The sequence below is a fragment of the Hylaeus anthracinus genome, unplaced genomic scaffold, assembly GCF_026225885.1.
Source record: "Hylaeus anthracinus isolate JK02 unplaced genomic scaffold, UHH_iyHylAnth1.0_haploid 12001, whole genome shotgun sequence".
NCBI lineage: Eukaryota > Metazoa > Arthropoda > Insecta > Hymenoptera > Colletidae > Hylaeus > Hylaeus anthracinus.
Window position 1 is genome coordinate 22,065,896 of NW_026534348.1, and position 13,754 is coordinate 22,079,649.

The 13,754-nt window shown below is 34.9% G+C and overlaps 2 protein-coding genes across 6 annotated transcripts in view; both read left to right on the forward strand.

Moving 5' to 3' along the window:
* Positions 1 to 7,505, forward strand: part of LOC128891221 (Bardet-Biedl syndrome 1 protein homolog) — a 25,385-nt gene extending 17,880 nt beyond the window's left edge. For all 4 annotated transcript variants that reach the window (XM_054150569.1, XM_054150571.1, XM_054150572.1 and 1 more), the window contains 2 exons: positions 3,977 to 4,156; positions 4,862 to 7,505. In XM_054150569.1, the coding sequence (XP_054006544.1) occupies positions 3,977 to 4,156; positions 4,862 to 5,488 (807 nt within the window). In that variant the 3' untranslated portion in view covers positions 5,489 to 7,505. The remainder of the gene's footprint in view (positions 1 to 3,976; positions 4,157 to 4,861) is intronic.
* Positions 7,506 to 10,056: 2,551 nt separating this feature from the next.
* LOC128891207 (post-GPI attachment to proteins factor 6-like) lies at positions 10,057 to 13,742 on the forward strand. Of its 2 annotated transcripts, none has more exons than XM_054150533.1 (13): positions 10,057 to 10,286; positions 10,512 to 10,683; positions 10,749 to 10,971; positions 11,054 to 11,181; positions 11,257 to 11,540; positions 11,622 to 11,896; positions 12,013 to 12,141; positions 12,213 to 12,418; positions 12,505 to 12,662; positions 12,741 to 12,973; positions 13,067 to 13,261; positions 13,320 to 13,460; positions 13,531 to 13,742. In XM_054150533.1, exons 1-13 carry the CDS (start codon positions 10,187 to 10,189, stop codon positions 13,729 to 13,731), a joined length of 2,445 nt encoding a protein of 814 aa, XP_054006508.1. In that variant the 5' UTR covers positions 10,057 to 10,186; the 3' UTR covers positions 13,732 to 13,742. The 2 variants fall into 2 exon arrangements, with proteins under 2 accessions (XP_054006508.1, XP_054006509.1); XM_054150534.1 differs by having other exon boundaries at positions 10,060 to 10,286; positions 10,758 to 10,971.
* Positions 13,743 to 13,754: the final 12 nt, after the last annotated feature.

Here is a 13,754-nt window from a genome sequence, read left to right on the forward strand (position 1 = left end):
AAAAAAAAACATGAAATTTACATTAATTTATAAATAATTAATACTTCGTGGGATTTGATTTTGATTTTATAATTCCTGCAACTCTTCTAAGCATTAGGTAAATTAACTAAATTTCATGTTATTCAGGATGGGATCTTCTTCCACTCTTGTATTACAAAATTTTTTAAGACTTCTTTACTGTAATTTTGATGTTTTTAATTCTGACGAAGCTATAAACTGGTGTGTTTATGTTACAAATTCTACTGTCAATGATTCGTTATAAAAATCGTACGAGTATTTATTGCTTCTATATTTTTACCAATTTTTCGTATTTTCTTGTTAATTTCGCAAATTATATAAACTAATAACTGTTTGGACTATATTTATTCTATAGATTTTCGAGAATATGTAGAATATCATTGATTATAAAAAAAGAAATTAATAAACTACAATTTTTAACCGACTTCGAAAAGGAGGAGGTTACTCAATTTGACATGTGTCATATATATAATTGTCATATATATATATTTTTTATGTATGTTACTCGATTACGTCCAGACGGCTTGACCAATCGGGATGAAACTTCTTGCATCTTGTAGACCATGGTCTCGGGGGTGATCCCATTGTCAAAAAATTTTGGAATTTCACACTTTTTATCCGTTTTTTTTTTACAGAAAACTGAAAAATTTTGTATTGCTTCTTATTCCGAAACGAACTGAAAAATCGGATTGAATCTTCTTGCATTTGGTCAGGGCTTCGTTGCCTCTTAAAAGCTTAAAAACACATTTGACCTACTTCCATTTTTTACCGTTTTATTGGACTTTTTATCGAAAATTGTACTGTTTCACGTATGTTCGGCCTGAATTCGATGAAATCGATGAAACCCTTTAAATTTTGCTGCCGGACTCGCTTTCGAGGTGATCACTTTGCAAAAATGATTTTTCTTTTTGTTTATAACTATTGTTATTGCAAAATTCCTATTTTTTTAATATTGTTTATTATTATTGTTATTGCAAAATTCTTATTTTTGTTTTTTGGTTCATTAATTAATTCCGATTCCGATCCCGATTAATTCGATATTGGTATAACCTTCCAGCATTCTTGATAATCTCATTTGCAACTATACAGGGTGTTCCAAAAATGTTGGATGTCCTTGAATGGGGTGTTTCGGGGAGTGATTTGAAACAATTTTTTCATAACGAAAATGGTGTTCGAGGCTTCGTTAAGGGAATATTCCAGAAACAGAAACTCACGACCAATCAGAGCGCGAGTATGCCGGAGGAGCGCTACACGGCATACTCGCGCTCTGATTGGTTGTGAGTTTCTGTTTCTGGAATATCCCCTTAACGAAGCCTCGAACACCATTTTCGCTAAGGAAAAATTGTTTCAAATCACCACCCCATTCGCTCTGGAACCACCCCTTTCAAGGACCTCCAACGTTTTTGGGTCATCCTGTATATTGCTCATAACTATTGTTATTGCATGAAACCTATTGGTTATAGATTGCCACTAAAAAGAGTGAAATGAAATAACTTTTGGAAAAAAATATAACCGACTTCGACAAAATATTAAAATTGCACTAAAAAGTATGAAATAATTTCTATTTCATTTATATTAAATGATATTCAATAATATATTACATTTCTATTTCCTTTATATTAAATTATGTTAAATAATCTTTTCGTAGTCGGCGCAAAATTAAAATTACTTAGACATCATATACATTAACACTTTTCTCCATCGGCGCCTCCACCAAAAACTATTCCAAATCTACTCAGACAGTACTTTCACGTAGACATTTATTGTCTGGCATAGCGTTCCATAGGACAGTACCTCGGCTATACGGCAATACCTGCATCCACACGAAGGTGATGGGTTTGTAAAACGACAAACAGGCGCCTAATAACTGATTATTTTGTTACGTATACAGAAACTCGCTGTTTGTCTCCGAAGCTCGCATTCTTCAATTTTATTTTATCTACCCTCCTGGAATTTGGGGCTCGGTCTCCTTGGAGTGCATCCTGCAGCTGCATACTCTTAACATCATCTTCGACTTGCGTTGCGTGGGAAGACTTTTTATCTACCCTTTCCCAGGGAACGCACCTGCTCACCTCAGAGCCACGAAAATCCTAACCGTCAGATTTCTAAATATGGAAATCACCGACGGATCCCCACCAACATTTAGGGGTATATAAACCCACGATTTTCGTTGCTCGGGGGATTAGAACGATAGAGTTACGTAGAGTCACATCACGTCCATCGTTGCAGAGTGTGCTGAAATGAGATCGGGCTTCAGTTTCCGTTTCGATCAAGTTAACCTTATAGATCCGCGAAGACGGTTTTCATCTATTACGGCATTTAGAATCACACTCGACCCCCGCATCGCCAGTGCGTTAACACCGTGCAACAATTAGGTAATTAAATTCAACGTTTACTACACACGACCGCGACAACAAAACACTGCACATTTGTAACTTAGTATAGTTATTCTGAATATATATATTCTTTTGTGTAAATTCAAAGTTTCCTAAGTCAATTACTAAACCTTCACGATGTAACAAGCAATCCTAGCCTGTGTAACGATCCCACAACATAATAACTTTGCCACTCGAGTTATTATTCAATTAAATTAATAAGTTGCGAGGCTTTATCCGCGACGCGTAGTATTCATCAACGATACGATTTAAGCTCAGTGTATTCAACCCGAATTCCCTAATTCAACCTATCCTACGGTTACCCTTTACTGGGAGATACCGGTTCCTGCTAGCTATCTGACTTCGCGCCAGAGTCGCTGCACTTTTTCCAACAATCTCACAATTGGAACCTTACTCTACAGTTACCCTTTACTGGGAGATACCGATTCCTGCAACTATCTGACTTCACGTCAGAGTCGTCTGCATTGTATAATCTATCCTCAGCCTTCGGCACCATTGATACACAATAATTAATCGTATTGGTTCAATTCTCAAATCTATCCCACTCGCTAGGCTCACACGCGCGTCGCTATCGCCCTGGCTCGTAACAATTTATTAGTACCAGTGACCACTGGTAGGGTTTCTTATTCTAACGAACCCTCACACAGCCGACCAGGAAAGAGAATGGAAAGATAAGTCCTCTCCATTATTACATGTCATCGAGTTAAGTACTCGGAAACCACGTAAAACTCTAGTCTTGAGCAATTGTAGAGAGTTTTGCTTTTGGATCCTCTTTTTCTGGGGAAGTCTATTGCTATCAACAAGCCCAGGGCATCGACCTGGACTTTCACGTAACAGTATACATGTATACATTAAAAGCATTCAACATTATTTAACATTATTTAAAAGATTATTTAACATAATTTAATATAAAGGAAATAGAAATGTAATATATTATTGAATATCATTTAATATAAATGAAATAGAAATTATTTCATACTTTTTAGTCCAATTTTAATATTTTTTCGAAGTCGGTTATATGTTTTTTCCAAAAATTATTTTATTACAAACGTTTTTTAGGAAATTGACCAGCGTACGAATACAATCTACACCCACTGTAGATGAAACTAAAATGAATTGATTTCGCTTTTCAAGTTAACAGAATTTATTATAGACTATTGTTTGTAATGTAAAGCTTTAAATTCACTAAATTGAGATCAAATGGTTACACAATGGTACGATAACTACTAGCTAGACCTGAAGTTCACGATCGAATTAACTACATTCGTATCTACATACATAAGTCAGCATCAAGGAGAAATATAAACAAATGAATGACTCTAGTATACGGTCAATTGATCTAATTGCAAGAAAGTCGTATTCCAAGTTGAAACTAAATATGTATGTTACCATACGATCAATTTCTTGAGTCACTGTATATGTATATTTCTGTAGATTGTGGAGATATTAAGTGAAATTATTTGTTATAGGATTGATTATCATTGTTCTGCAACTATTGAGATTCTACTGTATTTATAAACGGTTACAAGCAGTTTTAAAATAGCGAAATGTTAATTATGCAGGGCATCAAACTATGGCACGTTCAAGTCCCAGGGGCGATTCTGGATTTAGTTAGCTTGCCGGTGCCACAAATTGGTCTTTCTTTGCTTGCTGTGAGTACTGCTGGATACGGTATTCGAGTATACGATGGAAAGCACCATGTGGACACGCTGAAAATTATGGAACCAGTGTCAGCAATGAAGGTTGCTTTTCATGTTAATTAATACCGTGCGTAACCGAGTAAATATGTGGAAACCACAAGTGTCACGGCCTCCGATGAACTCTGTACAGTAGACTTCATTCGAATTTGAGTAATATTATTTGAGTAATAATATTTTGCGCCCATAACAACATTTGTTATCTATACATTCAAGAATGCAGTTTTTCATCACATTTTCATCTAAATTATATTTATAATTTAGATGTTATAATTGATTGAAAAGATGAAGTACAAATATACAACAACATAAAACTCGAGTAGTGTAATAAGAATAAATTGTAAAAAAAAGTGATCAGAAGATTGGCAATAGAAAACACGAGATACGCGATCTTTAAATTAAACAGCAAGTAGGGGAATAGTGCGAATTCAAATCGTGGGGTGTTAAATAAAATCTTTTTAACTTTTTTGATTTATTCTTCGCTGTGACAATTAATATAATACCGTGCAGAGTGTTAAAGTGAACCAAAGTTAAAAGCGTATTCTACTTAAAGTCCGAGGATTACCCAATTGGTTTATTCCTTTCCTCAGTTAATCATATCAGGGCCGCGATGACTATAATAACAAGCCTTCTTTTGTTATTCGATTTATCGAGGCCGTATACTTAAAATCCCTTTTAGCTGTAATCTCTTGCGTTATAAAGACATTTTCTCTCGTGCTATCATATAAACCTTTATCTATTTTGTGACAGTATGGTCGAATGGGACAAGAAGAACGAACCATGGCGATGGTCACTGTCGGCGGTGGTCTCTGCGTGAAAATTTTAAAGCGCACAGCCGACTTCAGTACCCATAACGTGACGTCGAATCCTTCGTCGAACAACAGTTCTAAATTTCTTATACCTAAGAAGACGCGACTGTTCGTCGAACAAACGATACGAGAAAGGTCCGAGGCGAAGAAAATCCACAGCACGTTTCAACAAGGTCTTCTTCGGTTACGTCTGATGGTAGCCAAAAAGGCGGTCGAATCTTTGAACGAAAGCCAAAATACGGGGCCGCATCCCATCACTTTGGAGGCCACCGTGTTAGGATTAGGCCCCAATTATCAGATTCGTATCTTGCTGACGAACATATCCGACGAACTATCCGACATGGGTTTGTACATCGTTTGCAGGAACGAGAACACGGATGTGAGACCTCGCGTGATGGATGTGCCCTTATTGCCAAGCGGTATCCCTATTCCCATGGCGGTGCACGCTACTCTAACGAGTAGAATATCGGGCCGGGTGCAGATCTTGCTATGCAAGAAGTCGAGGACGAAGCCCATCACCGTGGCGACGGTGGTTCTGCCTGCAGCCGAGGAAGAAATCGAAGTTTAATTTTATATCGCGCAGAAATGTAGTGTACAGAAAGATATTTTCTATATAACGTTTACGAGGACTCTAAAACTTTAGGGTTACCACGCCAATAGTTGATTATCCAATTGATCATTTCTTCGAAATTATTATTAAACTTCTAAACTAAAAAAGTCTAATGCTACTATCAGTACGTAGCATTAGACTTTCTTTTAAAACACATCTTAAACTTTAACAACATTCGAATATTTATTATTTGCGATATATTAGGTTATCCCAAAAGTTTATTTCACCACTTACACTCAGCTGTTTTGTCTGGCAGTGTTGATGTAAATAAATAACCCTAGTAGCAATTATTGTTGGCATTTTGATGGGCCATTGACGTGATATCGGTTGGCCAACGGTTAGGATTGTCGCCCTTTTCTTCAACTGAGTCAACAATCACACCCAATGCAGGCCCCACGTTACTTTCAATATAAAGGGCCAACTGAAAATTTCTTTCCGTAGGGCTAACTCTTGACTAGATTCTATTGGCTCCACTACACTTCAATAAAACAGCTTTCAGAATGTTTTTTGGAGATTATTTCCTTTACATCTGAGACTTATACCTTAATTGAATAATAAAATTGAAATAAAATCCAACTTGTATAATTTGAAAAATATTTTATTTGAAATTTTGTAAGGTTAGTCTCTTATTCAACTTTTGGATGTGTAACATTCACCCAACAGAATCTTAATGATAAATAATGTCCTTATGAGCAAAAGGTATACAAATAAAAGTATCCTTTTCGCAATGATTAGGTAAAAGTAAACATTTCTTATGTTCAGCCGCGAACGTCATTATTCGTCGCGACTGAGTAAGATACGAATTCATCATCGTTCGCTCGATCCCCAAACATACCAGAATGTTTCGAGGAGACATTACACTCCTCGTAGCTAACACGCCTATCAAATATTATAAACGGCCTGCACATCATAAACCTGGGCGAGCTGAGATCAGTTTCGTCGCCCAAGGTTGCTCCATTAATGGAGCCAAAAGATTCACACTTCGGTGGTCGGAATCAAGAGTCCAGAACTCCACGGCAGGCCGTGCTCACATATGTATCATATACATTCAAACCTGCGCGCAATCAATATATCGATTTTTCGAAGCAGCTGAGCCGTCGTTGTTTGCTGGCGACGGATTCTCGACGGCTCAAGACAGCTGAGCGGATCGAGCGGGCGATGAATTCACAGGCGACTCTAAACCGACTCGCGATCGAGGAGTGGCGCCTAGCAACACGAAAACAGGGGCAACGATCTCTTTGCAAATTACCATATATGGGAATGGCCATATTGAAATTAAACATTAGAATCGAGCTTCTAGAAGATTCTAGAAGCTTCTATCGACAAGAGTGGAGAAATTGTTGCCTTCCGGACGAATTTCAATTCTAACGACACTTTTTCGAGATCACTCGAAGCGTTAAGACGTAAAAACTATAAATCGTTCACATCCTCCATATTTTAACATTTCTTGTGAAATATTTCTATCATTCTGGGGTTTTTTATGCCGCGCGGCTTTTTCCCCATCGAGCCAATAAACAGTTAACATACCTCGGCTCAATCAGTCGTTATTATATTTTCTTTCCTTATTTTGAAAAACGGGACTTCTCCGTGTAGAAGAGGTTTCGATAGAACATCTTATGTATACTAGAAGAATAAAGATACATACTTTTCGGTGGGCCAACTATGGCCCAACGATAGAAAACCGCGAGTATTATTCATAAATAAGAATAGAAAGAACTCATTTTAGAATATAACAACAGGTTCTTGTTTGTAACAAGATTTCCACAACGTCCAAGGACAACGTTTAAGCGTCAGTATTATTGTTTCAAGTTTCTTATTAATTAACCAACTATAGTAATTGTTAGCCCAACATTGGGTATTCGTAGGAAAATTGTCATAATCCTTTTAACGTAGACCCTTATTTGGGCATTTGTAGGCAAAAGCACTAACTATATCGCAACTGATTCCCAACTATTAGAAACCGTTGGCCAACCATAAATGCGTCTCCAGAGAGTTTGCCTCTATGTTAAGACGGGCCCTATACGTTCAAGGGGTAACTTTCTTAGACATGTTGTATACATTCGCGCCTAAACGAATGGTATCCGCCTTGATCAAAGGGTTAACTCTTTGCACGCGACTAGTATTAAATATAATTATAATATAGAATAATATTAAATATTGATAGGTAAATAAGTTTTATAACTAGGTCATGTAAAAATTTGATGTGATGTTACTTGTTTCTTCAATTCTTTTTCTTGTTATTCTTAAATAAATAAGTAAAAATTCAATAAATGTAAGTACGAAATACAAAACATTCCAACGATGGTAGACCAACTGAGCAGTGGGTGAAACAATAAATCGAAAACGCAAAATAATATTCAAAAAATGGCAGCACTTAAAATTTTTTTTGTCCTTACTATATTAAAAAAAATATATTTAAATTCAAATTTGAGATCATTCGGTTAACCAGAGCTCGATATATCATGTCTACCATTTAAAAAATATGGTTACGAGGAAATCACGATTAAAGTTTTATGTGCCAATCCTCATTTACTTGCTTGTTGAAAATGAATATTATCCCAGATAGCACCGGACGTCCCATGGACGTACAGACAACGTACAGAAAACGTTCTGGGAATGTCCAGCGCCGGACGTTCCATGGACGTACATAAGACGTTCCTGTTCCTGTGCTATCTGGATATACAATCATTATTTAATATTCGCAACAGAATATTTTTTTCCGTAGATAAAACACATATTTATCTAATATTCGCAACAGAATATATGTTTGCACATGTAAAACAAAATGTTTTTTCAATATTAGGAATACAATATTTTTTGTACATATGAGATGTGACATGTATGTAATATTTGGAACTATTCAGAATGATCTAGTAAATTAATTCTTCCAACTTTTCAAAAAAAAAGTTCAAGTCATTTAGACCAATTTCAAAAGAAGGAATTGTATTTTAAAAAGTATCCGAATATTAATGCGAGTCACTATATGAGCCTAAAATATGAGTCGGTTTAGCAAAGTCGTTTATGGGTAAGTGAGGAAGCAGGTTACAGTTGTAGTTCGAAAATCGTGAGTTCGAATCCCGCCGGAGGTAAATAAAAATTGAAAGATTTGTTTTTCATGGAATCCAGTTACAAGAAATAAATACAGTTAACTACAATCTACCAACAAATAAAAGAAAATATATAAAATTAAAGTTTAATTTTTCTTTAAATCTCAATTTTACAGAGAACGTTCTGGGAATGTCCACATCGGACGTCCGCAGGGACGTCCTGCGATGTAACTGGGACGTTCCAGGGACGTTCACAGGACGTTTAGGGGACGTTTGGACGTTATCTGGACGTCCCGAACGTCCAGTACCGAACATCTTATGGACGTACATAAGACGTCCCTGTGTTATCTGGGTATTTTTGCACATTTTACACATTACCAATAAAGTAGTAAAAACTGCAAAGAAATTTTAAATGCAGTATCCAAATTAACTGCAGATAATAATGACATTGTAGACATCGTTCTTTTTAGACATCTTTAACTTCGTTAATTTTCCGAATTCAACAAAGTCCTTTGGCAGATATATTTTTAAAGGTCTACACTTTATGAAAATCCAAAAAAAAAATCGATATTTTGAAAGTTTTAGACTAGAATATCCCCTTAATGTATGCCTCCTTTTTTTATTTTAGAGTGAATTAAAATCTAATAAAGCTTTTTTTATTGGCCTAAAGAAGTTTGAAATGCAAGGATCAAATTGGCCAACTTAGTAGTTTAGTATTTTAATAAAACCTCGTAAGAAAAATGTCAAGAGAACCGCGGTGGTACTCTTAAGATTAATCATTGTACATACCCAGATAGCACAGGGACGTCTTATGTACGTCCATAAGATGTTCGGTACTGGACGTTCGGGACGTCCAGATAACGTCCAAACGTCCCCTGAACGTCCTGTGAACGTCCCTGGAACGTCCCAGTTATATCGCAGGACGTCCCTGGAACGTCTCAAGTAGGCTTTTCTAGAAAACGATGTCTCAAACGACAAAATTGTATTCTCCATTTACGATTTATTTTTTCATGAGGAATCATTTACTACTCGGTTGTGCTATCATTGACGAAACAACCCGTATAGGAGTTGTTACTATATATGTATATATATACGATTTTTTTTAAATTCCCAGTTATTACTTTCCGTACATTTCAGAATTAAACAGAACGTTTCATACAATGTCAATTTCAGAATTTCTATTCGAATATCATTATTTCAGTTTTTTATCTACATATGTACGAAGAGTGATAATTAAGCTGTCATTAAGATTTTGAATGGATTTATAATGAAAATTCTATGAGTATCCTGATCTGCGTTACAATGATTATCCTGTTTCCAAAAATGTTTAAAATACTGTAATTTCGCTCAGAGCTGTCGGTAAAATCACCCTCCGCGAGCTCCCATATTCCCACTCCACCCTCTGCTATTCATATATCGTCCACTACAGCACAGCTGATCGAAAGGAACCCATATAAACGGGTAGACTAAACACGCAAACACTGCGGGCTACATAATTATTTATCGTCTATACAGGATGTACAATCAGCATAGTAACGTAAGGATGTTGAATAATTAATGACGAGTGAATGGAGCATATCCGATCAGTAATACTTTTAATTTTTTTGTGATGTCGAAAAAAATTGTCATGCTTCCAATATGTTATTTTCCAAGGCGATATCTTGTCATTCTCCAGTTCCACGTTCTTCTAATTTTGCTCCTTTTTCCAGGTAAATGCTTTCTCTAAAGTATTTGAGAATCTATCTTTGTTTGCATGAGATTTTCATTTCATTATATTGTGTACATTATTATGAAACAGCTTAAAGTAACATTAATTCAATCGAGCGATAGAAATATTACAACGATAACGTATCCGTGTCGACATTTTATAAAGAATTAAGGGAAGCTATCTATACATTAAACTTGATTTTTGTCTAAATTACCTATCTTTACAGCCAAGGAATGTACCATGCCAGAAGCAAGTCAAGAAGGATTGTTACATTCGTTCAAAAGTTATTCGGATATAGCTATGTTTCATTATACAGTTCCAAGTGAAGTGCTCAGGGCAACTTGGCAGTTCGCTGCATTTATGGATCGGCAAGATTGTCCAGAAAGAAAAGTGCACATGTACATAAACTTTTGTTTTATATTTTTACTCTTTCCATGTGCAAAGCATTGTAGTGCAACATTAGGATTTTCAGATATCTTCAGTGGGGCAGTTACCCTGTGATGTCTATAAATAATGATACATTTCCTACCAATATGTATCCCAAACGTAATCGCACGATTGTAGTCTCTGCGCTTACAACATTCGAACCAAAAACGACTGCAATTGTACCAATTTATGGACCAGAATCTGGAGATTGGTTTGTAGGAGCATATTTATCTCACTGGGATGAAAAGGTTCAACAACAGGTATAATAATATCTTTATTTATAAATTCGTTTCTCTTTTCAAATCAATTATAATTTACATTGCTTGTGCCTCTATATTTCAGGGGCTTGGACATAAATGCCATTATAGTATAGGTTCTGTAGCTATATGGACACAGATGAATAGTATCGAGAACATACCTATCGGTTGTCCACATACTTTGAGGACAAAAGAAACCACCTCTTATTACAAGTAAAGAGTGTTATCATTTGTATTTAATTTAGTATCTTGATACTAAAAATTAATAATCTATTGGATCCTTTTCAGAATATACATAGCATCAGGAATATGGAACTTTCGTGTACATATTTGGGGTTGTAATTTTACCGTGTATACATCTCGTAGTATACACGAACCTTGTATTAAAAGTATAAATTTACAAGGACGCTCTTTACCTGTTTTTAATCACTCTGAACCCAGAGGAATTGGAAATTTTACCATGTTAGATTCGTATACCTTTATAGAATCTTCTCCTTATGAAGATAGTTATTATTATTTGATGATTATTTCAGATAGTATCATTGAATTAAATGTAAAAGTAATCATTGCAGGTAAATTCTATTATCCACAGTATTTTTTTTTATATTAATATCAATTTTTTGAATCTGTTTTATTTTGTCTTATGTTTTCAGAATGTCCAATCAGGGTGACAGAAAAATCATTTGTAAGACAGTATTTGGATGCGCCTTCGTTTTCTAAAGCATTAGCACAGTTACATATGGAAGATTTAACAAAACATCATTTACATCATTATGAGGACAAAAAAAATGTATCATCTTACAATGGTGTTGATTTGAGAAATCAAATTCATTTATCAGATGAAAATTTTGATGATACGTGTGTTCCAAGATACCAACTTGCTAGAATTAAGCACTCGCAAACATTCTCTGGTGTTTACTTACTACAGGTATGAAATATTGAATACATAATGTATAGAAATTTATAGTAACTACCACTGAATAGGAAAGGATGTGGAAGTAGATTGAAGTATTGAAAGTGGTTCACATTTAAATTTTTTTCCAGGGTAGAGAATGGCTAACTTCTTGGGTAATGTTAACAGATCTACATCCGGTAATAACACAATTTAATATTTTGCCATTAATAGATATTGGTGGTACACTTGATATTAGTGCACACTTAGAAATGGACAAAGTAGGCATCAATAGTAATTCATTATTATTATAATTAAATCCAATTGTGATTCATTTTTACGTATATTTTAGGTAATAACAAAACAATTAGTTAAAGTTGTACTTTGCATTCAACGTGGTCGAGTTCCGAATAGACTAAAAGCTAGTATCGTATGTGAGGATTCAAAAATGTTAATGAATTTATCTTCGTTTAGTAAACATGATGCAAGTTTGTTGATACCATATCCACAACCAGATACATGGTATGTTGCTTTACACGCAACATGCCATTTTAATGGGTAATACTATATTTTTAAAAATACAAAATGAAATGAAATTAAAATTATAAGTGCACTATATTATAATTACAAAATCTGTAAATTAGACATCCTGTAAATTGTGAAATGGAAGAGATCTTAGTATCATTGGATATACGAACTAGACAGTGCGTGTTTTCTGGAAATTATCCATGTGGCCATCACGGAATTTGTCAAGAAATTCATCGAGATATCCTTTATTATACTACGTGTAAATGCTTTGCAGGTTTGACTGTTATTTATATGACTTTAATTTCGTATTTTTTGTTTACTTACCTTCTTAATTATTCATTTTATGACATAGGATACAAAGGATGGGGGTGCACTGATGCTACTAGTGCAAATCCAGAATCATCTCTGGTTATGACAACGATGATACTTACTTTAAGTAATGGTTTTTTTATACCTGCTATATATTTAGCTGTTAAGCGTGGTTTATATACTGAGGGATTGGTCTATCTGGCAACAATGCTTTTTTCATCTCTATACCATGCTTGTGATCAGCATGTTATGACCTATTGTGTTGCTAAATATGAAGTACGTAAATTGTCTAATACTTATAAGAAACACTATGTATTTTGTTATTAAATTTACGTACTAAATATTTGTATGAAACGATTTTATTTCCAGGTTTTGCAATATAGTGATTTTTTTTCAAGCATATTAGCATTTTGGGTGACACTTGTGGCAATGGCTGAAATACCGACACGTTTCGTGTCACTGTATCATATGTTTGGAGTTCTTATAATAGCTTTTGGAGTGGAATCTAATAAAACAAGTTTAATTAGTATATTAGTACCTTTAGGAATAGGTGTTATGATTCCAGTAAGTAATCTACGAAAACTGTTTGTATAACATTTATTTCTTACTTGTATATTTTTAGATGGGAGCATATGCTTATCGGTGTTTTCAATTGAAAAAATGGAAAAAACCTAATAAAATTTCCAAAGTATTAACAGGATTATTATTAGCAACAATAGGCTTGTTACTCTTTTCTCTAGGTGAAACGGAAGCTAATTATCAAGTACGTATAATGCGCAGTGTAAAATACTACTATGAGAAATGAAAAATATCTAAAACGAATTTTTTTACAGTATGTTCATAGTGCATGGCATATGATAATAGCTATTTCATTAATATTTCTGTTACCACCATCGCGATTGGAACAAGTTGGTTCTTCTGGTACTAACTCATTTAGCGATGATAGTGAGTTACTTGATTATAAGGATCCACCTGGTAGTCCGATTTTTACAGTTACTACTGGTCAGGAAAATTTGGTAATTGCATCAAATTAAAACTCATGTTAACACTTTACCGA